This window comes from Hypomesus nipponensis, chromosome 11, assembly GCF_054491055.1.
Source record: "Hypomesus nipponensis isolate SF chromosome 11, ASM5449105v1, whole genome shotgun sequence".
Classification (NCBI taxonomy): Eukaryota; Metazoa; Chordata; class Actinopteri; order Osmeriformes; family Osmeridae; genus Hypomesus; species Hypomesus nipponensis.
The window spans coordinates 22,401,178-22,428,215 of record NC_140371.1 but is presented as its reverse complement, the minus strand read 5'-3'; the positions used below and the strand labels follow the sequence as shown (position 1 = coordinate 22,428,215).

The 27,038-nt window shown below is 45.1% G+C and overlaps 3 protein-coding genes across 6 annotated transcripts in view; 2 read left to right on the top strand and 1 right to left on the bottom strand.

Annotated features, from left to right (window-relative positions):
* Positions 1–1,158: 1,158 nt before the first annotated feature.
* b3galnt2 (beta-1,3-N-acetylgalactosaminyltransferase 2) lies at positions 1,159–9,239 on the top strand. The gene is given in 13 exon segments (XM_084708878.1): positions 1,159–1,478; positions 1,963–2,086; positions 2,481–2,535; positions 2,537–2,582; positions 4,013–4,206; positions 4,949–5,044; positions 5,164–5,274; positions 5,365–5,443; positions 5,798–5,981; positions 7,112–7,237; positions 7,551–7,710; positions 7,847–7,903; positions 8,476–9,239. Coding segments are annotated over 13 exon segments (1,479 nt in total). The 5' UTR covers positions 1,159–1,372; the 3' UTR covers positions 8,617–9,239.
* Positions 9,240–12,555: 3,316 nt separating this feature from the next.
* Positions 12,556–26,734, bottom strand: ggps1 (geranylgeranyl diphosphate synthase 1). Of its 4 annotated transcripts, none has more exons than XM_084708882.1 (5): positions 26,718–26,734; positions 21,988–22,092; positions 20,704–20,774; positions 14,181–14,378; positions 12,556–14,078 (listed from the first exon to the last, which is right to left on the bottom strand). In XM_084708882.1, exons 2-5 carry the CDS (start codon positions 22,058–22,060, stop codon positions 13,470–13,472), a joined length of 951 nt encoding a protein of 316 aa, XP_084565008.1. In that variant the 5' UTR covers positions 22,061–22,092; positions 26,718–26,734; the 3' UTR covers positions 12,556–13,469. The 4 variants fall into 4 exon arrangements, with proteins under 4 accessions (XP_084565008.1, XP_084565007.1, XP_084565006.1 ...); XM_084708881.1 differs by lacking the exon at positions 26,718–26,734 and adding an exon at positions 24,467–24,485; XM_084708880.1 differs by lacking the exon at positions 26,718–26,734 and adding an exon at positions 24,034–24,427 and having other exon boundaries at positions 21,988–22,089.
* Positions 24,669–27,038, top strand: part of arid4b (AT-rich interaction domain 4B) — a 33,204-nt gene continuing 30,834 nt past the window's right edge. Inside the window, 1 exon segment of the mRNA XM_084708877.1 lies at positions 24,669–24,978. The gene's annotated coding sequence lies outside the window, so the exon portion shown is untranslated.

Below are 27,038 nucleotides of genomic sequence, written 5' to 3'. Positions count from 1 at the left end.
GAAATAGCAGATTTAAGCATGAGAATGGTACAGGATCTCAGTATACTATAACTATTAAATACTTAATATTGAAATTCAAACACCACCGAATTTGTTGGGTTTGAATTCACCTCTTTAAAATAGAAATATTAATTTAATTATTTTATTTTTTGGGGGGGGGGGATCTGATCCCCCCATGTTTTCTCTCTGCAAGTTTCAGAAATTTAAATAAAACAACAACTGCAATTCAGACTCAAATTCGAATGGTGAAATTCAGATCGATAATATTCAAGCCGAAAAAATTCTGATTGCAACATCCGTGAACCAAGGATAGGTAAGGCAATCGAGCCTGAATGCAATCGAACCATCTCACTTCTCCGAGAAGGGTCCATCTGAAGACCTCACTTCTCAGGCCCCTCTCATCCAGGTGTACAGTAGCTGCAGACATATGGAACACCAAGTTAGTCACAATTAAATAAATAAAGAAATAGGTAAATGAACAGATAAATACATACATAAGAATTATGGCTATGAAATAAACTCTGAAATAAAAAAAGATGGCATTAAATGTACAAATATAGAAATAAATAATTATATAGCTGAATCCATTTACCGACATCAATAAATAAATACTTTTATTTATTTCAAAATTACGTTTTTGTAAATACATTTATTTATTTAATGGGACTTTTATTTTCTAATGCCACATTTATTTATTTTTTTAGACTTTTACGCAGCACATGTATTTCCACATATATTTCCACACCACATTTATTTCTGTGCTGTATTTATTTCCGATCTCACATGCAAACGAGAGGGGGGTGGTTATCTTCAGACCAACGCAACTGCACAGCTACATTTCTAGATAGCTAGGCTACCTGTATGGGGGGTGACAGTGACCCCCTTTGAGCCACATTATTTATTTTTTACATTGAAATTAATGTATATTAATTTCAAATTATTAGTAGGTGAATTCAAAACCAATAAATTCGGTGGTGTTTAAATGTCAATACTAAGTATTCAATGGCTTTTAAAATTCTAAACATGATTTGCTTCTGTCAACATTCTTAACATGTTAGCAATGTTGTGTGATTTAACCACGAGAGGAAAATTACGTTGAAAATGAGTTTAATTCGGATCACAACGACGGAAAGGAGAATTAAAATAAATAGAACTTCATATCCCAGAAGGCAAAGCATTTCAACCGCTGCACTGCCATTGGCTGTGTACCCGCCATCATCATTTAACACACTCAGGAGGCAGACATGAGACAGTCAGAGCAGAAATGTGTTTCAGCCTCACATTCAGTGTTAGGCGGCACGTGGGTAAGCCTCAGTGAACAGATCCGATGTCAACCTGTTAAACGCTGGGATCTTTACCAAGGAGTTTGTCCATGCGAAGCCTAGCCTGCCTTCTGCTCCCGTGTGGCGTCGCGGTCGTGGTGCACTTGTGGTTGGTAACAAATCGAGCTACCATCCCGTTGGACCCCAAAGATACTGGTACGGTTTCTCCCTCAGTCTCTGAACTTTTTAAATCTAACTTCCATGAATGCGCTGTACGAAATTATGTGTAGTTGAATATGTTGAGGATTGCTGTCTGAATCCACACTATTATCCACACTAACTACATGTTCGTAATGGCATGCCGCTGTGTCGGTGCACAGGGGTTGGGCGTCGCTGGAGGTGTTGAGAGGACGGAAGTATGTTTTGTGAACCTTGTCTCTGAACATCAAACTATGTTGGCGATTGCCTCTACATTGTAACTTTTGTGAATGAGAACCTTTATTATGATGCTTTCACAGTGTAAAACTATGGTACAGTGTTGTGTGTGTTCAAGCGACGTTCTGTTTTATTTGGATTTTGTTACCAAGGGGGTCAAATTCTCATGAATGCAACATTGCAGATTGAGTTAACTTAGTAATATTTGTTTTCAAAATGTCATTGTAGATGAGGATCATATAAATAATATAATTTATTGTGACAGATGAGTTGCCGACCTATGAAGTTCTGGTGGGAGTGTTGTCTGCGCGACACCATCATGACCTCAGACAGGCGATAAGAGGCACGTGGGGGGGCTACCTCAGAGATCACCCTCGGTACCAGCATCGGTGGGTTTATTAAGTTCTATTTCACTTTACCGAAAAATCTCTTGTCTTTGTCCAAGTGAGAATGAGGGAAGGGGAGGGGAGGGGGGGGGGGGCAGGGAGAGAATATTTTGGGATGGACAACAGCCTTCTTGCATCATCAATAAGTCATGACATTGCACTTGCTTAAGCTTGTATCTGGCAAAGCAGTGTCTGTGATGCTATGCACTTCATCATGTCCACGTACGTTCCAGAACGATCAGATGGCCTCTCTCCAACCTACGTAACCATGGTAACCGAGGATGAATAGCTAGATGAATGAATGGATGAAAGGATGAATGCCATTTTGAAATCACATTATTTGAACCTTCGCTTGCATTCTGTTGCGTTTTTTTATTTTTTTATTTTTTTATTTTAGGGTGGGGTTGAAGTTCATCATAGGTGAACATGGATGTCCCATTCCGGAGGAGGATGAGAGAGGACCCCTACTCATGTTCCCTGCTGAATCTCTCTCGCCCAGGTAACCCCAACTACGACAGACCACCTAGAGGACTGCTCTGGGGTCTGTGCATGTCCAGGGAAGCTTTGTACTGGGAGACTTCTGCGAGAATTCTTCAGGAGCTGTTGCAGAGAGCAGGGAATGAAGGAAAGAAAATGTTCAGAACAGGAAAACAGGCTCATTCAGGCTCACCCACATCTCAAGGACACAGCTATTCAGATCGAGACCAAAGACTACGGTGGAAATAACTGTCTCTCGAGGCAACGGTTTTCTTCTACTAACTGACTTTCACTCACTGACTTGATGACTTGATTTGTCTGTTTTTTCTTGACAAATTGGGGAATGAGGTATAGATCGACTCATTCTAGCCAATGAATTTCATTTGTGAAAGAACAGTTTTGCCTGCAGCTGTGTGTGGTTCTGTAAATTATACAACGCTCCCAGGTTTCAACAACACACTCAGATGATTTTATTTTATTTATGGGATTGTTTTATGTGGCTTCCACTTATCTGTTCACTTCGTCGCTCCAACATTTCTCCATCCGTCTCCTACGTCCACCAGATGCTTTGCATCACCTAGCCTGAAATGATTCTCATCCAAAACCCTTGATAGTGCTGCATTGTTAGCCATTTGGCTAGGCAGTCACAACGCTGCACGATGCCCGTCCCTCACGTCCGCTCTTCACAATGTTAATGGTTTTAAGTGTTGGCAGGATTGGCTTCAGAAATACACAGGCCAGAAAACCAGGTTTGGTGGCTGTTAAAGGCTTCATGTGATTGAGAGAGATGCATTAAAACGGCTGTTTTAAAATGCAATTATGCTTCTGACTCAGGATTCAGGTCAAAGCGCACGCTAAGTGGATTAATTGTCGCAGAAGTATTTTTCTTTCCACCCCCCCCTCTTTTCCACTGGCATGGTTTGTTGGTTTTAATACATGCGTGGCTAGACTACTGAAATGTGTACGTTAATTAGCCTTTTGACTTCAAAAATCCAGGTAAAGCTAAATGCATCTTAATCACTGTTGCCTCCAGCTAAAGTAGACATCTGCTATTGTAAACCTGACTCGGTTTGGAATATTTTGCCTTTAATTGGCTTTCGTCAAGGGATGAGAGAGAGTCGGACTTGTTAAAAGCCTGCTTCATTTTAACAGCCTTGTATTTTTCATGAATCTCCAGGGTAATAAACTGCTCTTTTCTAATAGAGAAAGCCCTCTGACTACTGGAAGCTGCCCTTGGAGACAGTAGCCCTATGAAGCAGAGTGTCAGTGCTGATGATGCAGGTTATAAAACACACAACCAAACCACTGCTTGGGTGAAACATCCATTGCCCCGCCCCTCGTCTCAGACACAACCCCAGCGCTGCAAAGACATAGTCAGCAATCCTTCGAGTCCCGCATGTATGAATGTATGTTTAATTTCCCCCTCCCCCCCCCCCTTGTGCCTCCCTCCAGTGACAGGGCTGGAGGTGGAGGTGGTGGGTGTGTCAGACCCCTCACTGCTGGCACCAGCTGGGGTGTCTGCTGTGACCCTGGACTTCAAGGTGCTCCACCCTGTGGTGATCACCAGGCTGGGGGTGTTTCCTGGTGGACCCGACCAGAAGATCCAGGGCAACATGACGGTGAAGCTGCTGCAGCTGGACCAGGAGGTAGGGCTCTGCAGCTGGACCAGGAGGTAGGGCTCTGCAGCTGGACCAGGAGGTAGGGCTCTGCAGCTGGACCAGGAGGTAGGGCTCTGCAGCTGGACCAGGAGGTAGGGCTCTGCAGCTGGACCAGGAGGTAGGGCTCTGCAGCTGGACCAGGAGGTAGGGCTCTGCCGGTGATTAAGAGGTAGGGCTCTGCCGGTGATTAAGAGGTAGGGCTCTGCCGGTGATTAAGAGGTAGGGCTCTGCCGGTGATTAAGAGGTAGGGCTCTGCAGGTGATTAAGAGGTAGGGCTCTGCAGGTGATTAAGAGGTAGGGCTCTGCAGGTGATTAAGAGGTAGGGCTCTGCAGGTGATTAAGAGGTAGGGCTCTGCAGGTGATTAAGAGGTAGGACACTGTGGCTGTGGATGCATCTGGACATGGAGTCAGACAAAGATGCAGCCACTGAACTGAATGACCATGCTTGTCCTAGATACTCATAATGTGTTCATGTAGCAGAAGCTTTCATCCAATTCCTCTTGATCTGCAGTCAAATACTCTAACCACCGAGCCATCCCCTCCCCCCACACCAGAGTTCATGTGTTGCCTACAGAGACTCTGCAGTGTCGATGCTCCCATGCAGATGGGGTCCCTCAGGCACTGTTTATAGTCTAACTTAGGGGAGGAAAAAATAGTTTGGTATATATTATATTTGGCACCGTTGCTGGAAGGAGATGGTGATTTTCCTGACGGGATGTCTGTGTGACAGGAGGCCGTGGTGACAGCACGCTTCAGTGGAGCTGGAAGTGGGATGATGGTGAAAGGGGTGTGGTATAAACCCGTGGAGCAGTTCATCCTACCGAAGGTGAATCTCACCCCAGCCTGCTCCCTCTTTCAGGCCCTACCCTCTGTGGATGATAGTTATCCTTTCTTTGTTGCCATTTTCCCTCCTCTGGGTGACGTGGAAGTGTCTGTCTGCCGCAGGGCTTTGAGGGGACGCTGGTCTGGGAGAGTCTGGACTCAGCTGGCCTGACCACCATCAATGCCTCCAAGGTCACGCTCAACAATGGAGGAGGGGTCCTGAAGTTCTCTTCTGTAAGTGTGAACACGCTGTGATGTTTGTTGTGATGCGCGTAGTGCATTCAAATGTTGCTGCATCATGCGTGTGTGTGTGTGTGTGCGCAGATTGCAGAGGGTATCTTGCCTCACAGAAGTGCGCTTGGCTTCCCAGGCTTGGCTGGAGGGTTCACATTCACAATATATGGTGGGTCTAGTGACATATCACTTTCTAAGTTCTTGGGCACAATCATCTTTCTGTCCCTTCTCTTTGTGAAACCCAGTCGGCATGTGAGATCTGGGGAGAAAGCAAAGGGAAGTGAACCAGAGAACATTGTTCTCTTTGAAGTCTCATCAGATTAGTTTTATCTTTTGTCGCCTAGGAAGTATGCTCGGTGTAAGAGAGATTTATCTCTCTCTACCTCTCATCTTTTTCAGTTTGTTTCTCTTTCCCTGTGAATGTTTCAAATTGTAAGATATTTCCCCCCCTCTCTCCTTTTCCTTCTCTATAATTTTTATTTATTTCTGTTAAAATGTTAACTTTTCCTGTGGCGTGGGTCAGACGCGCAGGGCCTGTGTGAGCTGCTGGAGGGCAGAGCAGGGAGGCTGGAGAGGCACAGCTCCCGGCTGAGACAGGAAGACTCGTCCCTGCAGCAGGAGAGTCTCCAGCACGGGGACATGGTGTTTGTGGACGTGGTGGACACCTACAGGAACGTGCCTACCAAACTGCTGCAGTTCTACAAGTGGTGGGTAGTTAGTAGAGATGATCTGGGTGGTGGGTAGTTAGTAGAGATGATCTGGGTGGTGGGTAGTTAGTAGAGATGATCTGGGTGGTGGGTAGTTAGTAGAGATGATCTGGGTGGTGGGTAGTTAGTAGAGATGATCTGGGTGGTGGGTAGTTAGTAGAGATGATCTGGGTGGTGGGTAGTTAGTAGAGATGATCTGGGTGGTGGGTAGTTAGTAGAGATGATCTGGGTGGTGGGTAGTTAGTAGAGATGATCTGGGTGGTGGGTAGTTAGTAGAGATTATCTGGGTGGTGGGTAGTTAGTAGAGATGATCTGGGTGGTGGGTAGTTGGTAGAGATTATCTGGGTGGTGGGTAGTTAGTAGAGATTATCTGGGTGGTGGGTAGTTAGTAGAGATTATCTGGGTGGTGGGTAGTTAGTAGAGATGATCTGGGTGGTGGGTAGTTAGTAGAGATGATCTGGGTGGTGGGTAGTTAGTAGAGATTATCTGGGTGGTGGGTAGTTAGTAGAGATGATCTGGGTGGTGGGTAGTTAGTAGAGATTATCTGGGTGGTGGGTAGTTAGTAGAGATTATCTGGGTGGTGGGTAGTTAGTAGAGATGATCTGGGTGGTGGGTAGTTAGTAGAGATGATCTGGGTGGTGGGTAGTTAGTAGAGATTATCTGGGTGGTGGGTAGTTAGTAGAGATTATCTGGGTGGTGGGTAGTTGGTAGAGATTATCTGGGTGGTGGGTAGTTGGTAGAGATTATCTGGGTGGTGGGTAGTTAGTAGAGATTATCTGGGTGGTGGGTAGTTGGTAGAGATTATCTGGGTGGTGGGTAGTTAGTAGAGATTATCTGGGTGGTGGGTAGTTAGTAGAGATTATCTGGGTCCTCCCCAAAACCAGCAGCTGAGAAGCAAGACTGAGAAAGCTGAATATTGCTGCTTTGATCGTGATGGAATTGATGGTTATAATGCCTCAGGTACAGAAGGGATGGATGCTAGTGTGCTTGTTCTCCTGAGTTGTTCCAGTACACCCCTTCCCTTTAGCTTGACTGATACTTGACTGTAAGTCTTCACCGAAGCTCTCAGGAATCACTGTGGCGTCACCACTTGAAGTTTTAATTAAGGTTGCAAATTCCCCCTTCGATAGGTCCGTGGGAAACGCTGACTTTAATCTGCTCCTGAAGACAGATGATGATTGTTATATCGATGTGGACACAGTATTAATGAAGATTGACCACAAGGGCTTGAAGAGAAGCAATTTTTGGTGGGGAAAGTAAGTAGACTTCCTGTGATAAAGTTGACCTTTCTGTTTGGTCATATTGACATGGTCTCTTACTGGTTCCTGTTGAGTAGTACTGCTTTGTTTTGATAGGCTGGTACACAGCCTGTAGACTGCAGAGCGCTCGAAGCAGATGGACATGCTTGCTCGTGATTCTACCTGCAGAACTCCCTCCCCTTCCCATAGATCCTTTTTGATTTCTTCTTGAATTTTTTTAGGACCTAGTTATTCCCAGAAAAGTACCATCAACCAATTCCGTGGTCCTGGGAAAGATCACAGTAGTTTTACCCTGACATCTGTGACCCAGTTTCAGGCAGAGTTGGGCGGTGGACCGCATTGGGAAGTGGCAAGAACTGGAGTACCCCAGTCCAGCTTACCCTGCGTTCGCCTGTGGCTCCGGGTATGTGGTCTCCCAGGACCTGGTCCACTGGCTGGCAAGCAACGCGGAGAAACTCAAAGCGTACCAGGTACCCCACGAAGTTGCAGCCAAAGTTATGAAACATGAAACAACTTCTTGTGAAAAGCGAAAAGAAGGGTTTCTGTTCTGACATGTTCGAGGTGAATTTGTCAGGCGTTTGATGTGTCCTTTGGATGTCTGACCAGGGTGAAGATGTGAGCATGGGGATCTGGATGGCTGCTGTCGGCCCACAGAAACACCAGGTAAACTAACCACTGTGTCAGCCATCTGGTGAAACACCAGGTGAACTAACCACTGTGTCAGCCATCTGGTGAAACACCAGGTGAACTAACCACTGTGTCAGCCATCTGGTGAAACACCAGGTGAACTAACCACTGTGTCAGCCATCTGGTGAAACACCAGGTGAACTAACCACTGTGTCAGCCATCTGGTGAAACACCAGGTGAACTAACCACTGTGTCAGCCATCTGGTGAAACACCAGGTGAACTAACCACTGTGTCAGCCATCTGGTGAAACACCACTGTGGGTTTTGATGGTAAAACCTGGCTAATAACAGCAAAATAATTCAAAATGATTCAAAAATTTTAAATTGCTGTGTGTGCGGTGGTCCAGATGTCCAGAAGTGAAACATGAAAAACTTGACCTTGTGAGGTCCTTTTTCTGGACCCCATAACTAAAGTGCTTTCTTCAAGGGGTTTTAGGGTTAGAATTACAGCTAGGGTTAGTGGTGAGAGAACACAATTTTTAATGGAAGTGAATTTTTGAGCCCCATTAGGATAGAAAACCAATCGTGTGTGTGTGTGTGTGTTCCAGGACGCTGGCTGGCTGTGTGAGAAGGAGTGCTATGTGGACATGCTGTCGTCCCCACAGCACACGGCGGAGGAGCTACGTGACCTCTGGGGCAGGAAGCAGGCCTGTGGTGACCCCTGCAGCTGTCCCTGGGGCCACCTCTGACCCCGGGGTTGACTCTCAGCCCACCCCGGCACAGAGACCACACCCCGGCTGCTACCTACACCTGAACCACTAGACACTAGGCAACCGTTTTTGGAGGTGCTTGAAGGATTGTTATGGGTTTTCTGTAGTGTTTATGGAGCAGTGTCGTCCAAGCTTTGCCTGTGAGCAGAGAGAGGGGGCTGGTGCAGATGCTGAAACAGGAAGCATGGTGTTGATGTTTGAGCCTAATGGCTTCCATGCAGCAGCTACTGAAGAGGTCGGTGGTTTGAGGTTGCTGATTGTGAAGCTGACACTTGTAGTTGCTTTTACTTTTTACAACGTTCTCCACAATATTTGTAGAATGCAAATCTGATCTAACACAAGGTTTGTGACACAAAGCACTGTAACAACTTTCATTGTGAAAATTGTGCGGCCTTAATATATTGTTAGAATACCAAATGTAAACATCTGTGATATAATGGAAGATATTTTGGAGATTGATGAATTTTTTTGGAATAATTAAATGATGTTGTGTAGAACATCAGGAGATTTGGACAGGATTTGAAATGGGGCTCATTAAAGTAGCGCTTATTTTATGAAACACACCCAAGGTTTGTAAATAAAGATACCATCTAGAAACAAAAGGCTTGTTTTTTTTGTACTTTCACTGTTGCCATCACCAGAGATGGGAAATAACAAAGTACAAATACTTTGTCACTGTATTAAATCTTTTTTTCTGGTATTAGTACTTTACTTCATAAGTTTAATGCCACCTTTTTTAAATTTAATTCCTTACAGTAACTTATCTGTACAGTAGCTTATCTGTTTCCTCGCCGACCAGATATGACAGCAGGGCTGTTAACACCAAGACTGCAAACAAGAAGGGATGATTAAGATGACATTTTCAGCGATACTTGCAAACAGCACAAAAGAGGGGATGACTGGTTACGGAATAAATTACGTTTGTGAAATGTCTGCTTTGTGAAGAAAAGTTTCTCATATTGTCCAACTTTTTAATTTGAGATGTTCTACCTGAGTACGGTAAGCAATTTGTTTGAGCCTGACATGTGGGCGTGTTTCTCCCGCTTCCCTGCTATCCTTAGTCACGCTCCTCCATCTCCTCGTCTCTCGTCTTCCTGTGAACAGCATGATAACACTATCCTTTTTCTAATCTATACAAGTCTTCAACAGATAAGAAAAACAGTTGCGTCTCATCAGCATTCACTGATTTGGCTTGGACACCGCGTGTATATGATGTCAGAAAAGGTATACGGAGAAAAGGTTGCTATGTTTCAGCGCCAGTGAGTACAAGTCTCGTAGCCTACTGACTTTGATGGCTTTCTTAATGCTAGTAGATAATTATCATATGAAGGATAAACGATAGTTTTTGGTCAAAATAAGTTTGTTAGGCTATTGGTAGATTGATTCTGGACAGACAATACACATTTACGGTTGACTTTCGCCTTATGCCCTACGGCCTGCCAGTAGACCCCTACCAGCACCTGTATTATTTGTCTAACCGACGTTTTGGTGTGGTAGCTGACACCTCTCAGTCCAGAGAGCAGCTAGCTTCCAGCTCTGCAGACAGCAGGAGAACTCACTCTTCCTGCAGTCTGTACAGTTATTCCTCACATCTCAAACTTTACTTTTCTCAGAGTGTAATACATGGGGCTGTCAATCAACAGCCCTTCTCCAACCACCCCCTCCTTTTGCCATAAGAGGAGGAAATCATTTATTCATGACACCCAGCATCCAAACCCAGCATCTCTGATTATGATTCATAGGCATGATGGGAGATATTATTAGGCACAGCCATGTCCTGGTGGAAATGTAACATTTTCATTCCCCAATTTGAGATCTCACCCACAGTTTTCTCATTACCATACTAACTATAAAATCTTACTTTGCTGCCCCACATTTGCAAACATTTACTGCTATGAGTCGTTAGGATTTAAAGTCTGTTATCTGTAAGAGTGAAGATAGTCTCTGTAATCCTAGTGCGTTGGCCCACACAATGCTGACTAGCAGCATGGGGCAAAAACTAAACGTCAGACAGTGACTTCATTAAAACGGTGACATTGTGCATTTACTTTGATGTATATGAGCCATTAGGATCCATGTGATGAACCATTCATGTCCTTGTTTCTTTAGTTGATCTTTACCAGCTGAAGAAACATCCCAGTACAGAACCTTAATTAAAAGAACATGATTAATTTAGACTCAGTGGGGAACTTAGCCCGTGTAGCACTCACAGATGTAATGAAAGAACCAGAGATGAAATATTGCAAAACCATTTATCAAACAGTCTATCCTGTCTTAATAACTACCTTTCTGAAGTATTAAATCAATTTGGGGTGATGCGTTAATGATGAGCCCCTCAGAAACGACCTGATGTAACCTGCTGCAAAACCATCAAATATCCTCCTTACACTGGTTTAAAATCATCAGCCAATTTGCCTGAATTAACCCGAAGTTAGTCTCTCTGCTCATACATGTATTTGTGCTCATCTTCAACAGTTTTGTGAATGATCAGTGTATATAAAAGCACACCAAGATCACAACTACTCTGAAGGTTCATTTGGGGAGTTGTGTCAGTGAGATAAGGCTGTCCTCTGACAGAACTGAGAAAATGTGCATCTGACAGGCAGCTTTGATCCACAAGGGGGCGATGCCAGACTCGAGTCACACAGGGGTCAGGAGGCATGCTGTTGAGTTATTGATAAATCCTTTCTAAATTTTGACTAAATTTTGTCATAATGATGATCCCTAACTTGGTAGGAATTGTTCTTAATGTTGTTTCAAGGGCTCTGGTACTGATGGGCATGCTGTGAGGCTCCGTGTGACGTGTGGATGAGAGCCAGCTGGTGGGCCCTCTCCCTGGCCACTACATCCACCCCGCTCTAAGACACTGTAGGGGGAGAACATCGCTCAACCCTGGAGAGAACATATGAGAACCATGCCAGCTCTGATTATCACAGGACAGTTGTGGGGTGATTATCACAGGACAGTTCCTCCTTCAGTCACTTAATTTGCTCTTCGGTATCAAATGATTCTGCACTTAATGCCTTGTTTTAGTGGTTGTAAAGCTTTTTTTCTTTAAGAACCTCTGAAATGTGTGTGTGCCTTCGTGTTTCACAGCTGAATTTTCAAACAATTCAACAAGGAAGAGATTTTTATGATTGGCATCTGCATAAAACCTTTACACTTGGGGCCTCCATGTTTGAATTTATCAAATTTTTGTGAAATCTAGTAAAAGCTACACCAGGTTTGTGGATCTTGGATGACACTCAAATGTCAAGTTCCTCAGTGTTGATTCTTTAGTCAGTCATGTGTATTGTCATGAATACTATAGTCTGGTCATGATTACAGCATTGTAATGGCTCTCAACAGCTAATACCAGATCCATCCATATGCTTTAGTCTGACAGTGATGAACCATTGCCCAAAACACATCAATGTTTCCTAAAATAGAAGAGCCCTGAGCTGAGATCATCAGCTTTTAGAAAGCAGGGTGTGTAAGACAACCCAGGAGTTGGCTCAGAGCTTCATAACAGTTCAAGTGTCTGTGTGTGTGAGAGAGAGAGCAACTCACTGCAGTCAGCTGTGCCTGCGTATACACACAGTCCAACATGTGATGTCTATTTGGCACTTAGAGAACTGCTGAACCCAGTTTACAACAACTGTACAAATGGCCAAGAACATTCTCAGCGAAGAGGCCAGCTCACAAAGCACTTCTCAGGTCATTGAAATATTGTCCAGAGCGTTGTGGGGAGAGGAAACTGTTGGTTTGGGATTGCCAAGTCTGCCTGGCAGACATACGTCTGTATCCACAACAGAACTACTGTAGTTAGAGTACAGTTTGTTACTGCCATTGACAGTTACAGCAAACATATGTGTTGCATTTGCAAGTGCATCTTTGGTAGAAAACTTGGGTCATATACATTTTTGTTCACGACAAAACTTTTCATGATAGGTTTTTATTGAGCAAATTCACATAACATTTTGCAGTATTTACTTATATAAAAGGTAATAAAAGACTCTTTATAATCAGATAGTTCCTGTAAGCATCGTTTCAGTCTCCACCCTGCAGGACACACAACACTTCACATACATGAGGGGCTTTCAGGGGGTGGTCCCACACCTCAGTTGAGGGGGTATCCATTCATTTTCACAATAATCCACATGCACTTTAATGTGTCTCAAACAATTACTTTTTTTTTTAACATCAATTGCACTGTGGAAGTTTCTGTAAAGACTCCAATTCTCACCCTGGTCTTACCCTGACAGGCCATGTGATTTTGTCTGGAGTTTCTATATCCATAAGGACATTGTTAACGCCCTGACAATAATAAATCTTTAGTACACTGGTTACACAACTGCTCGGTTTGAACAACAGCAGACATGAGACCAGACTGGTCACCTGACAGAAACATGGTTGTGTATGTCAGAGCTGTGAAGCGATCTGGGGAGCTGTGGAGCCGGGGTCAAGCACCTGCTCAGGGTTAAGAGGCGGGAGCTGGGTGACTGGTGATAAATGCTATGAAAAAGGGATATCCTCACTTGCAGAGATGTTTTTCTCCCCCATTCACAAGACTCAAGCACTGCTGGGGTGGTATCCACACTTTAGTCTGTTGCCATGCATGGAAACAAGGCTGTGTTTTTCTGCAAGTGGGGGGTCATCTTTAATCTTTTCCACATAGGAGGTGCCTACAGCTTGGCGTGTTTCCTGGAGTAATAGGAGTGGAGCCTGCCAGCTCCTCTGTTGATGCAGGGCTCTGTAAAGGTCACCGGGAGGGTTGGCTGGCTCTGGATGGATGCAGCTCTGGGATTATACATGATGGTGAGCTTGTGTGGTAGTAGCAGGTTTATGTGAGGTCAGTGATTCTCCAGGCTGCTCTCCAGCCCAGCCCCGGCCTCAACTCCGCCTTCAGGCTCCTGGTACATCATACTGAGGTGCTTGATCAGACTCTCTAGCTCAGGGTTCCCCCCCAGGTCAGCGATGAGGCGGTAGGCCTCGGCCTCCAGGCTGCGCAGGGTCTGCCTGGTGTAGGAGAAGGAGCCTACCTTCTCCAGGTAGTCCACGCAGTAGCGCTTGATGTCCATGTTCTCTGTACGCTGCCGCAGGATGTTCTGCACCTGCGTGCTCTCAGGCTGCGACCAGATGGCGTGGATGGTGGGGAAGGAGAACTTCCCCTCCGTCAGGTCCTCGCAGAAGCTCTTGTTCTCGCTGTACTCGCGAGAGTTCAAGTTGGCGTAGTCGTCGCGGATCTGGAAAAGGAGCCCCAGGGTGTCCAGGAGGGGTTTGAGGTCACGCTGCCAGGAAGAGAACAGCTGCATAAGGCCCACGGCCAGGCCGAACAGCCCCCCGGTCTTCTGAAGGACCATGGTGCGGTATTCCTGCTCGCTGGGGCAGGTGTAGGTGTCCCTCCAGTGGATGTCCAGACCCTGGCCTCGGTGCAGCTCCAACAGCTGTCTGGTGAACACCTGGAGACACAGGTAGACACCCCATCAGGATAGAATAGCAAAAGCATAAGAATGACAAATTAAATAAAAACATTGCAGTTAAAATGTCAAATAAATATCCACCTTGACGGCTCCGGGGTGCTGCAGGGTAAGCACCTTCTCCAGACCCAGGATGTAGACGTAGTTGGCGGAGTTGATGACGGAGGGGACGCCGTAGATGCTGTGGGCCACTGGGAAGCCCCGACGCAGCTTGGAGCCGTCCTCAATGTCATCGATCAGCAGGCTGGCGTTGTGGAGCATCTCTGTCACCTCAATGATTACCTGCAGGGGGGGGGGGGACACTGACACGTCACAATCACATCTTTACTGGACTGACTTGACACCGAATTAAACCAAGGATGTGGGTCTGTAAAATAGATGACTTTGAAAGTGTCCCTTAAGCTTTGTCTAGAGTATGATTATGCAAATTCTAGATGCATCATCAAACAAACTGGGTTCAGAACAGACATATTCCATGTTTTCCAGTCCAGACCCAGAACATCCAGCCTGTGATCCTTATGAGCATCTTAGCTGCTGCCGATGCATGTCTTCACCAGAGGAGGGCACCAGGTGACCAGGCTGCCTCAGGAGGGAGGGGCCTGGGGCTGACAGTAGATCTCAGGAGATGGAGGCTGGATAGGCTGACTCTGGTCTTCACCCAGACACCGTCTAAGATTAACCAGTCTTAACCTAGACCCACCTTGTGTGTGCAGGGGTCAGCTAATCTGCTGTAGGTGAGTCAGACTGACTTACCGACAGACAAACTGCTTTGCTGCCAAGACAGACAGACAGACAGACAGACAGACAGGCAGAGACAGACGGACAGTGCTCAGCCAGCATATGGTGGGGATGACCGGGGGCTGTTATGATACATAGTAACGTTAGGATAATTAACCATGACACTCCAGTGCTCAGGGCGCTTTCTCTGGGGGGGGGGGCTGCTGTGTCAGCATGTTCAGACAGCCTGACCCACAACTGACCCCCCCCCCCTCCACAAACACACAAACACACAGGTTCTGCTATCAGAGTGGCTAGCCAAATACTCGTCAGCATTATCGAACACGTTCTTCAATCTTAACTAGAGCTTTGTTGCTGTGTATTTCTGTCTAGTACTTACAGCAGGCCAAACTACAGCAATGGAAACTAGGAGACCTGCTCTGATCTCAACCCAGATACTCTCTGACAGCCAGAGGGCGCACCACCTAGGAGAACAGCTACAGGCACAACAGGAAGAGACGGAATGTGTTCTGGGGAAGGCTGCAATGTGACAGAGCCAACTGTTTACTTTGAGTTTGTTTGATAAAGCGCTGCTGTGCTCCAAGTCAGCCAGTGGGTCTGTCAGTGGTCAGCCAGGTGTTTGTGCTCCAGACCTGTGAGGACTGGCTGGTGTGCTGGCAGGAGGGGGGTCATGGTGCTGGCTGTGGCAGGAGCTGATTTAGAGGACAAGCGGCGTGCCTGGGTAATGAAAGCTGTGTGTGTGTGTGTGTATGGTGTGTGTGTGGGGGGGTCTGGGAGCACAAAGACAGTCTCTGAAGGCCGGGCAGGGGGCCAAGGCCCTGGCCGCCCGGACGTTCATCCTCCAAACACAAGCTTTCCCTCTGCCGCTCCCTGCCACTACACCACACACACACACACACACACTCTACACACACACACACACACACATGCTCTACACACACACACTCTCCTCCCCCTCACAAACACAGAGACAACACCCCCCCCCCACACACACACACAGACACAGACACAGACACACACACACAGACAGACACACAGACACAGACACAGACACAGACACAGACACAGCTATGGCAGATCTACTACATAAAAAGCTTCCAGTCAATACAGAAGAGCTGCCAGCAGCAGGACAGGGGATGAATCTCAACAGGTTTTATTTCTGCCTTGAGATGAGATTATTACGCATTCCAACAAGAAGCTTTGAGTTCCAAGTCCCTGTCAGATGAGAATAGACATGGGAGACAGAAATAATCACATTTACAACATTGGCCCCCAGTAACAATAACTAAAAACATCTCCAGAAACGACCTCACTACCAAACAGAGAGAGCCTAGTCTCCCTGGAGAGACTGCAGGCCTGCAGGCGTGATGCTGGAGAGACTGCAGGCCTGCAGGTGTGATGCTGGAGAGACTGCAGGCCTGCAGGCGTGATGCTGGAGAGACTGCAGGTCTCCCTCCTACTTCATTGATTACTGAAGGTTATTGGCTGGCTAATTCAGTCATATTTGCCAAGCTAACAATCAGTTCTCCATTAGGAGACCAAAGGCCTCTCCAGACTGAGTAGTAAGAGCTTCAGAGATACTGATATACTGAGAACTTCCAAAAACATCAAAATTAAAGAACAAGCTTGTTTATAGCATCAGCCTGTTTCACTTGCAAGTGATTCTTTGGTGGCTGAATGAATCCCTGAAGGCATTACCGAACACATGAGGAATCCTTTAGGATGCTCCTCCTTCTCTGGGCATCCTTATTAAAAAACAGCTATGGCTTAAACCTTGGACAGGCCTGGAACTAGCCCCTAGTCCAGCCATATACATAAGACAGGTCTAGAACTAGCCCCTAGTCCAGCCATATACATAGGAGAGGTCTAGAACTAGCCCCTAGTCCAGCCATATACATAAGACAGGTCTAGAACTAGCCCCTAGTCCAGCCATATACATAGGACAGGTCTAGAACTAGCCCCTAGTCCAGCCATATACATAGGACAGGTCTAGAACTAGCCCCTAGTCCAGCCATATACATAGGACAAGTCTAGAACTAGCCCCTAGTCCAGCCATATACATAGGACAAGTCTAGAACTAGCCCCTAGTCCAGCCATATACATAGGACAAGTCTAGAACTAGCCCCTAGTCCAGCCATATACATAGGACAAGTCTAGAACTAGCCCCTAGTCCAGCCATATACATAGGACAGGTCTAGAACTAGCCCCTAGTCCAGCCATATACATAGGACAAGTCTAGAACTAGCCCCTAGTCCAGCCATATACATAGGACAAGTCTAGAACTAGCCCCTAGTCCAGCCATATACATAGGACAAGTCTAGAACTAGCTCCTAGTCCAGCCATATACATAGGACAGGTCTAGAACTAGCCCCTAGTCCAGCCATATACATAGGACAAGTCTAGAACTAGCCCCTAGTCCAGCCATATACATAGGACAAGTCTAGAACTAGCCCCTAGTCCAGCCATATACATAGGACAGGTCTAGAACTAGCCCCTAGTCCAGCCATATACATAGGACAAGTCTAGAACTAGCCCCTAGTCCAGCCATATACATAGGACAAGTCTAGAACTAGCCCCTAGTCCAGCCATATACATAGGACAAGTCTAGAACTAGCCCCTAGTCCAGCCATATACATAGGACAAGTCTAGAACTAGCCCCTAGTCCAGCCATATACATAGGACAGGTCTAGAACTAGCCCCTAGTCCAGCCATATACATAGGACAGGTCTAGAACTAGCCCCTAGTCCAGCCATATACATAGGACAGGTCTAGAACAAGCCCCTAGTCCAGCCATATACATAGGACAAGTCTAGAACTAGCCCCTAGTCCAGCCATATACATAGGACAAGTCTAGAACTAGCCCCTAGTCCAGCCATATACATAGGACAGGTCTAGAACTAGCCCCTAGTCCAGCCATATACATAGGACAGGTCTAGAACTAGCCCCTAGTCCAGCCATATACATAGGACAAGTCTAGAACTAGCCCCTAGTCCAGCCATATACATAGGACAAGTCTAGAACTAGCCCCTAGTCCAGCCATATACATAGGACAGGTCTAGAACTAGCCCCTAGTCCAGCCATATACATAGGACAAGTCTAGAACTAGCCCCTAGTCCAGCCATATACATAGGACAAGTCTAGAACTAGCCCCTAGTCCAGCCACAAAACTAGGACTGGTCTAGAAGTAGAACTAGCAGAGAGGGAGAGAGACAGAGAGGAGGAGAGAGGGAGAGAGACAGAGAGGAGGAGAGAGGGAGAGAGACAGAGAGGAGGAGAGAGGGAGAGAGACAGAGAGGAGGAGCGAGACAGAGAGACAGAGAGGAGGAGCGAGTTGAGTAAGAGCCGGGCAGCCAGGGAGCAGGGCAGCAGAGCCGGGCAGCCAGGGAGCAGGGCAGCAGAGCCGGGCAGCCAGGGAGCAGGGCAGCAGAGCCGGGCAGCCAGGGAGCAGGGCAGCAGAGCCGGGCAGCCAGGGAGCAGGGCAGCAGAGCCCCAGAAGGGCAGTGTGATCAGAGAAAGGATGTGCCCAGATGATTCAGACATAGACGAGCCAGGCGCTGACTGTTTCCTCAGGCACCGTTTCCTAGGCGGCGACTTCCTGGCAGGCTGTTGTTAATGATGACAGCGAGCGTGCTCAGTCTGGATGATGGGTTCAGCGAGAGTTTACGGCCAAATAAACCACACAGCAGCAGACGAAGAGAGGTAGAGAGAGATAGAGAGTGGTAGAGAGAGAGCGAGTGAAGAAATAGAGAAGGCAGTGCTTGTTTGATATGGAAGTCAACCTACTGTATGTACTGAATAATTGCTTGCCTGTTTGAGGAGGAGTAGACTGGTGTGTGATGCTGTTTGAGGAGTGTAGCCAGGTACTCTGGGACCAGTGCAGCCAGGTACTCTGGGACCAGTGCAGCCAGGTACTCTGGGACCAGTGCAGCCAGGTACTCTGGGACCAGTGCAGCCAGGTACTCTGGGACCAGTGCAGCCAGGTACTCTGGGACCAGTGCAGCCAGGTACTCTGGGACCAGTGCAGCCAGGTACTCTGGGACCAGTGCAGCCAGGTACTCTGGGACCAGTGCAGCCAGGTACTCTGGGACCAGTGCAGCCAGGTACTCTGGGACCAGTGCAGCCAGGAAGCTGGAGGCTGAGTTTCAACTCCTTTCTCGGGTTAGGATAAATGAAACTTTCAGGACTAAGACCTATTGAACAGCCGACTTACTGCAACCTGACAGGCTCAGTACCATTACGCTAGCAAGGGCAGCTGATTTACAAAGACAAGATTAGCCTGTCTTTATCAGAAGATAAGAGGGCTGGTTTAGCAGAATGGTAACACTGTCAGTCCAGGGAGGTCACTAACGTGTCTTCTGGGGGATTATTAGACAGAAGCAAATGTAGATCAATGGTTCTTTGTTTTCTAACTTGAATTCACAGGAGAATTCTCATGTAGAGTAAGCTGAAGACCCCCCATCTTCCTGGTTTGGTACCATGTTCTGACAGCGGGATTCTTGTATGACACGAGACAGGATTTCTGCTGTCTCTTTTGTCCTTCTCGCAACTCACAGTCTACAGATTTCTCTTAGATTCGCTTCAGAATGCCATTACAAGAACAGAATCATGTGTATAATGTGAGGCCATCTGGACTCACATGGCACTCTTGCTCTCACTCTCTCCAGTAACACTACACCACTCTGAGGCACCAACCCAATTTGGGGAGCTGCACTCTGGAAATGGCCTACAGTGAGATGGGTTAAGTGCCAAAATCCATTAGAATTGATTTTTTTTGACAGAAAAGAATAGGAGCGCGGAGGTGGAGAGGGCAGGAGAAAGATGTTTTTCTACTAAAGTGAAAGATTATGTACACACTAGGAATGTTGAAAGGTCAGACATAAAACCAGACCAGAGGCAGGGAGAATTATTCTATACCCTTCTGGACTACAGAAAGGTAAAGGGAAGCAAAAAAGCTTTTGCTTCCTGCAACCCAGACTGCTGTTGTGTCCCAGGCAGCTCACATAACTAGTGTTTCATGTTTGCAAGCTCTGCAGTATGCTGACCAACAGTGAACACTTCCCACTCCGGTCACCTGACCAGTCTGGAGGCAGGTCACATGACTACATGTAGGCATGAGGAAGTAAAGTAGACATGGGAATGGACAGAAAATGTGTCTGAATATTTCCCTCTCAGACAGTGAGACAACAGAAGACTGCCAGTAATCACACTCTGAGGTTTGAAAATAAAACAACTGCTTCAAATAACCAAAAAGTAATTTAGCGAATATATCGCCTAACAAAGTACAACAGGAAAATACGTAGTTTGGTGGTAACATACACTAGATGCTCATGCTTTGCCAGTTCATGTCATTACAAGGTCTGAAAAAACAATGAATCTGACTATAGACCCTTTTATAAATCTTTGAGGAAAAAATGTATTCAAATACCAGTATTCAGTTAGTCGAAAAGCAAGTGCAGAACTTGTTGAATCAAAAAGGAACCGCAAGACATTTATAGCCCTCATTCATTTCAGTCATCTGCTTGTTGGAGAGCATAACTGAGGCCTGCCCTACATAGTGATGTTAGACCCTGCTACTCAGGGGTCCCCCCCCCCCCCTCCCCCTCCCCCCTTTAGAGACTATACATTTGTCACTTCACTGAACCCCCATGTTGGATATAAATGCAAAACAGGCCAATAATTCCTTAAGACCACCAAACACAGGAACGCCTCAGACAACAATGTAATCTTCAAACTACGCAAAGAACATCAACTTAATCAACATTTCTAGGTGGGAAGCAGGTCAATTACCAAGCCAGAACGAGAAAAACAAGCCATTTGACCAGCCCACTTCCATCATTACAAGTTACAATGTACTGAAGTCTGGTCTTACCTGGAGCTTGTCATCTGGTACATGGAGCCAGTGGTTAAATGCTTGGGAAAGTTTTGTCCTAACTTGCTTTCCTGAAAAGATGAAAAATAACCAGAGACAAAAGGAGATGAGTTTACCAGACATTTCTACTCGCAGTACAAAACCAAAGGACAATCTCTGCCTTACAGCTTCTCTCCACTGCCAACAGTCAACGCCTTGCATCTGCAACACAGCAGCACGGACAGAGACGTAACACTAGCTACTGGTTGCGTCTGAAAACTGGTTAGTATTCATATCATCAGTCTCCTGAGAATTTAAATGAAAAACATTTGTGGATAGAGCACACAGACTTTGCACTCAAAATGATACCCTTCCATTTCCCCATGTCCACCCACAGAAGAGATTAGAATCAAACTTTAAAAGACTGAAAGGAAAGTACTTAATACTTGAACAGAGTGAGGAGAAGACTCTTAGATGTTCCAGACACATTGTAAGGAGTCAGAGCAGTATGAAGCATTGCCATGCCCAGTTAGAGGTTGCCAAGCTATACTGAAGAAATATCCATTTAAATGGTTAAAAACTCAAATATAATTTGAAACCCATAAGAGCTTTCTGGGGACATGCCCAGCTGTTTATCCATCTGATATGATGACTCAGAGAGACTTTAAAAGGCACAAGGACAAATGTTTGCTAGTCACTAAAGAACCTACAAATCAGAAATACTAGAATGTCATAATGTTCCAAGAAACATTGTGTTGGGCACAAATATCCAGCACATATGGCTCATGCACTGATGAGGGTATTTGATTCAGGATAACTAGTAGATAACAGTTGTACAATTACAATAAAGTGGCTCCAAAGAAGAGCAAATTGAGTTTCCTACTGAGCTCCTCAGTGTTCTTATGTACAGGGAAAGATTAATCTAATTTACTCCGGGAAAAAAAGTGGGTTGCATAACATTGCGGCCTATTCGTGCTCTTCAGAATGGAGAACGCTGCCTGCGCCCTCTGGAGATGTGCGTTTTAAGAGACAAAGCCTCTCAGAGACCAGAAGACATCTCAGAGTTTCCTATTCAATTCATAGCATCTATGCAAGAGTAGCAGGTTAGGCTATCAACTGAATTATTCAAAGGCTTAGAAACATTTTACATGGCAGAGAAGTACAGAGATGGAAATCTGCTTTCTATGTTTGCCGTGAAAGTGCCAACAGTGGACAGACATAGTAGGCAGAACACACATTTATGTCAATCACATGAGAGATTTGTGCAAAAGAGCACGATTCAAGGATGCCATTTAATGTATTTACCTGGCAGCTGCAGCAAATACTTGTATGGTTCCAGAAGAATCCGCTCAGAGGAAAGTTCCTTGACAGCATCCATTTCTAGCTGTCTCTAAAAGTTAGTTGAACCTGCTGGATGAAAGATCTATAATTAAACACTACTACTACCCCTTTTCCACCAACGCATTTTGGCTGCTGGTCTGGAGGCAGTGCCTTATCTCGAACCAGTTCTTTGCTTTTCGACAGCATAAGAACCCAAAAAACTGGTTCCAATATAGCCCCAAAAGAGAACTGGACTAGAAGTAAGAACTGCGAGAGAACAGGTTACGTCAAGGGGGTTACCATGACAAGATGACCAACAGAAACTACCAGTATCCTTAAAACGTAGCTGGCTGTACTAGGATCATACAATATGGACTTTAAAACAAACCAGCAGTGGTCAGTGAAGGTTTTCCTAGAGCAACTTGGAGGGAACTTCACTAACAAAACCTATGATTCATGCCATAAAAAGCTGAACTCAGCTGATGTGACTTTTGGCACCGATTTGACGCACGTGACTTTTGGCACAGATTTGACTGTAGGCTCAAAATACAAAAATCGCAATAAATCTACGCTAACGTCGCAAGCAGTCTTCCGTATCCTCAATCATTATTGCATAGATAGAGCAGACTAGAGCATTGTTTTTGGCCTTTATCGTTCGGCTTTAAATGACTCAACTTTCAACGTTTACACAGACACAGTCAAAAATGCAGCATGGAAGAGTGAAGCCATACAAGCAAAGATGACAAGTTGGTTCGAATTAGGAAATGTTTATTGTGGACCAACAGAATCGAGAATTCAGCCATGTAATAATTTGTTACAGCTTGCTTACTACAAATCAGGCCTGGACTGGTCATCTGGCATACTGGGCCGACGCACTTGATATACATCTATACACTATAATATATATATATATATATTATTTTTTTTCCTTATGAATTTAATATTGGCCAAAAACCGGGCCATAAAGCAAGGACAGCGGCCCATTGGTTCATTTTTCATACTGACACTGCTGGCCCAATCACATCTCTTAACAGTAGGGGTGGGAATCTTTTGGTATCTCACCATTCGAATCTTGGGGTCACGATTTTTTTTCAATTTGTAATCATATTTTGATTCAATATATGCTTACATTTGAAGTTGGCTGTTTAGTGTTACTTTATATTTGACTGTGATAGGCAGTTCCGTAAGTAAGTTGAATTTGTGAATCGCTAGAGGACTGAATCGCGATTCATATGTGAATCGATTTCCCCCCCACTCCTACTTAACAGGCTCACCCCTCTCCCTCAGTTTCTTGTGTTAGATGCAGTGGCTCAGAGTCCGGCCGATTGTGGTGGGCTGGGCTGGACTGGGACAAAAAAATTGCCCTGGCATTTTTGCTCAGACCGGCCCACCACAATCGGTCGGACTGCTACAAATATCGCTCTTGTGATCCCATAAAAGTACTGTTGAAAGCTACATGTTAGCTCTTCTGTGGCAAAACACTGCAGAAGTTGGAAAAAAAACTCATGCGACACCTGCCGTAGCCTACCCCAAAGAAAAATACATATATCGTGATATATATAGCCTACCGTTACCGTCCGTTCTACAAAATTATGCCGTGATATACATTTTAGGACATACTGCCCAGCCCTACATTGTATTACTCAAGCTAAACTGTAGTAGCAAAATGAGTTGCCACTCACGTGGCTAGACTCCTTTGCTTATGTAGGTGTTTGACTAACATTTTAAGTTCAATTTTCTTTTCCTTTATGGGGGGGGGGGGGGGGGGGGGGGCGACGACAATGTAGATACCTCGCATTGTAGAGGCAATACCATAGCTCCGCCCATCTCGGGAAGCTTGAGCAAGCTACTTGGATTCTCCACTTCCGTTTTCAAATGTACCTAGCATGCTAGCTAACTAGCCAATTTCCTACAATAAAAAGCAGGTCTATGGCTAGCTAACTGGTTAGCTAGCAAATTAACGCCATTTCATACCATTTATTCACAGACAAAAAACATTCATATGAAGATAATTGATCTGATATGACTTACGTATTTGGTGTAAAATAACTGTCCTAAAATCAACTGTCTTTAAATTCTTCAGGCCATAACATTGTTGGGATGTGATGAGTCGGCGAGACGTAAAACTAGGATGACCAGGTCGAAATACAATGCTGCTCGCTGTAGTCAACGATTGTGCGCCATGGCTTCCTCACAGAGCAAGCGCAAAAGTGGGTGGGGAACCGAACATTGGGTTTACACGTTTGTTTGTATAGGAACGCACAGCCCATGATTATGGGTGGGCAGAATTTTCGTTCCATATTTGTCGTCTAAAAGAGTTCCTCGTACAAATACAATGTAAACACGAACGTACTCAAAATATTTCAAAATAAAATATTTTAAACCAGATATACTCTACTTCTATACTTTCTGACGTGACACTAGTTGTCCTTACTTTCTCTAGTTTCCATCGCCGCGTACTTACCTGAAGCGTACTCTGGAATTGAAAACTAATCGCCACTTGTTTATGCATTCCCATCATTTGGAGAATGTTGGGAGTTGCAGTTTAGCGGCAAGTATGATCTCTATGAATGTATGCCTAGTGAAGTCTGTATGACTACATTTCACAGCTACCCCTCAATTCGGCCTTTCCATGTCGTCATTAAAATGTTAAGATTTTATTTTTTTCAAGACCAACCAATAATATCGAGTATTGGGCGTTAACTCTAATGAGTTATCCAATGGAAAAACACAGTGTGGTTTGTGGGTGGTTTTGTGTTCTGTCAGTCAGTTTGAGAAAGGGGAGAGAGATCAGAGAAAGAGCAGGCGACCAACACGGCTTTGGAGGGCTAGTTAGCAACGACTTTGTCGAATCCACACCAACCGGGTAGAACAGGCGACGCTCAAAATCTGACACATTATTTACGTAAATGATCGTATGGATTAATTTAAACATTCAGTCAAAGAAGAAACCAGTTTCTCAACTTGACTGCATAGGTAAGTCATGTATTTTGTGAAGCATTGTGAAGAAATCGCTAACAAGATTTTCTAGGCTGATCCTCTATTTCTATGCTGAAAAGAAATATCCTCAAACTCAGTGAGGCAAGATTGCCTAGGTTTGCCTAAACCTTGACTAGATGGTTACCTTAAAATAATGAATGAACTAGATAGCAAGGCTAGCTATTACTACATATATTTATTCAGTTAGTCAAATCGAACTTGTAGACTGCCAGCCATCAATATTTTGGCTACATGTTATGAAGCTAGGTAGACCAGCAATACTACTTTTTTCGTGTCGAGTACATTGTGGATTACGTTAGCCATGGTCGCTAGATAAATGCAGCGAGAGCCTAGTAGTAGACGACTGGTGGAATTCTCGAGTGTAGCTAGCAAAGAAACGTTATTAAAAACAAACTATCCAACGCTGAACCGATTGGTCAAATGCTGTTTGTGTAGATAGCATGGACCTATCGCTTACGTAAGGGTACTTGGCTTAAGCGAAAGAAAGTATTTTCAGTGTTATTTCAAATAAGTTTGTTAGGTTGCACTGATCTGATCAAGACTTTTGAGAAGACTAATTGAATGCCAGCTTGTCTAGACTCTTTTGTGCATTGTAACGTAAACGCTAGCTTCCGAGTGCAATGTAGCTAGACTAGCCATATTTCCAGCAGCGAACGTTAACTAATATTAGACCACAACATATTACATCGCTGTGTGTAATACTAGAGCTATATAGCTGAATATTTAAGTAGGAATGTATTTTATTTAGCAGAGCGGAGATATACTTCTGTTGTCCTAATCGTAGTCGAAATATGAGTGAGCAGAAATGGCTGGCACAGCCCATCATAGTTATGGCCAGGGCAAGCTGTAATAGTTGACCGCTAAGCTGCAGGCTTTACTTCAGCTTGTTATGGGAAGGGGCGAAGGGAGAATACCTGCTAAGGTTACTCCCGTCTGCAATGCATTGACATTTTGAGACCGAGGATTAGACCAGAAAATTGTCTGGGTTGGGGTGACATTGTGGCCACTGCGAACATTCGTCTGGAAACGTGTTTAAAGTGTATAATCTTAAACACCAATTTCCACGTATCCGATTGAAATTGCGGGTTGGAGTATAACATCACGACATGTTATCTAAATCATTTGACCTTGTTGCAGAATGTTTTGTCAATTTGTTCCTTTGTCAGAGACAGCCCCGTGTAGCTTAGGCTACTCGTCGACCGTCAGCAAATTTGTAGCGATACGCGAAGAGATCAACATGCATGTGAAGACGGGAAGCGAAATATACCTTCATTCTGACCGCGATGTTACTTCAAGCAACTTTGTCATGTTCCAATACATCTCATGTAACGTACAGTGTATTTAGCATTAATAAACGACTCGAGTCAGTTGTTAAGCAAGTCTTGCTTGTTTTGTGTTACCAATATCGCACAACTGTGCAACGGAATATGTGGAGGGCTGCGTACTGTGCCGTGTTGATGGTGGGATTTAGTCGGACAATGATAAGTCAAACGCCATTTCCTCAATTACATTCCAAAACAATGTCACTGCATAGCATAGAGCAATGGTTTTGAGAGACGGATTGATACCAATCATATTTCCGAATGCGATTGTTAGTGCTCGCGATCTTCCGACTAGTGAACTGTTGTATTGCAGACTGGCAGCTACAGAAATGGCGTCATCCATTGCCGTAGCCTGCCCAGCGCAGTATTACACACAGTAGACATTACGCTAACCTGGTCAAAAAAACAGGCTACTGTAGTTGTCGCCACACGATTCTCCCGGACACAAGGAGTCATTTTCGTCCACCGATGACCCTCTTTTTAAAAGCAAAAACGCCTCTGGCCATTTGTAATCAAAGAGGGAACCTTTTTTCCTTTGCCACAGGCTACTATACGTTGATAGCTAACCGATTGCCTCGATTTGTAGGGTTCCACGCGCTCTTAGGGACTATGACTACACGGGGAATTACATAAATTCTTTAACATGTTCACATGTTATCATCCCGGAATACTATGATCACTACACTTTTGTATGACTGTAACTTTTGTTACATA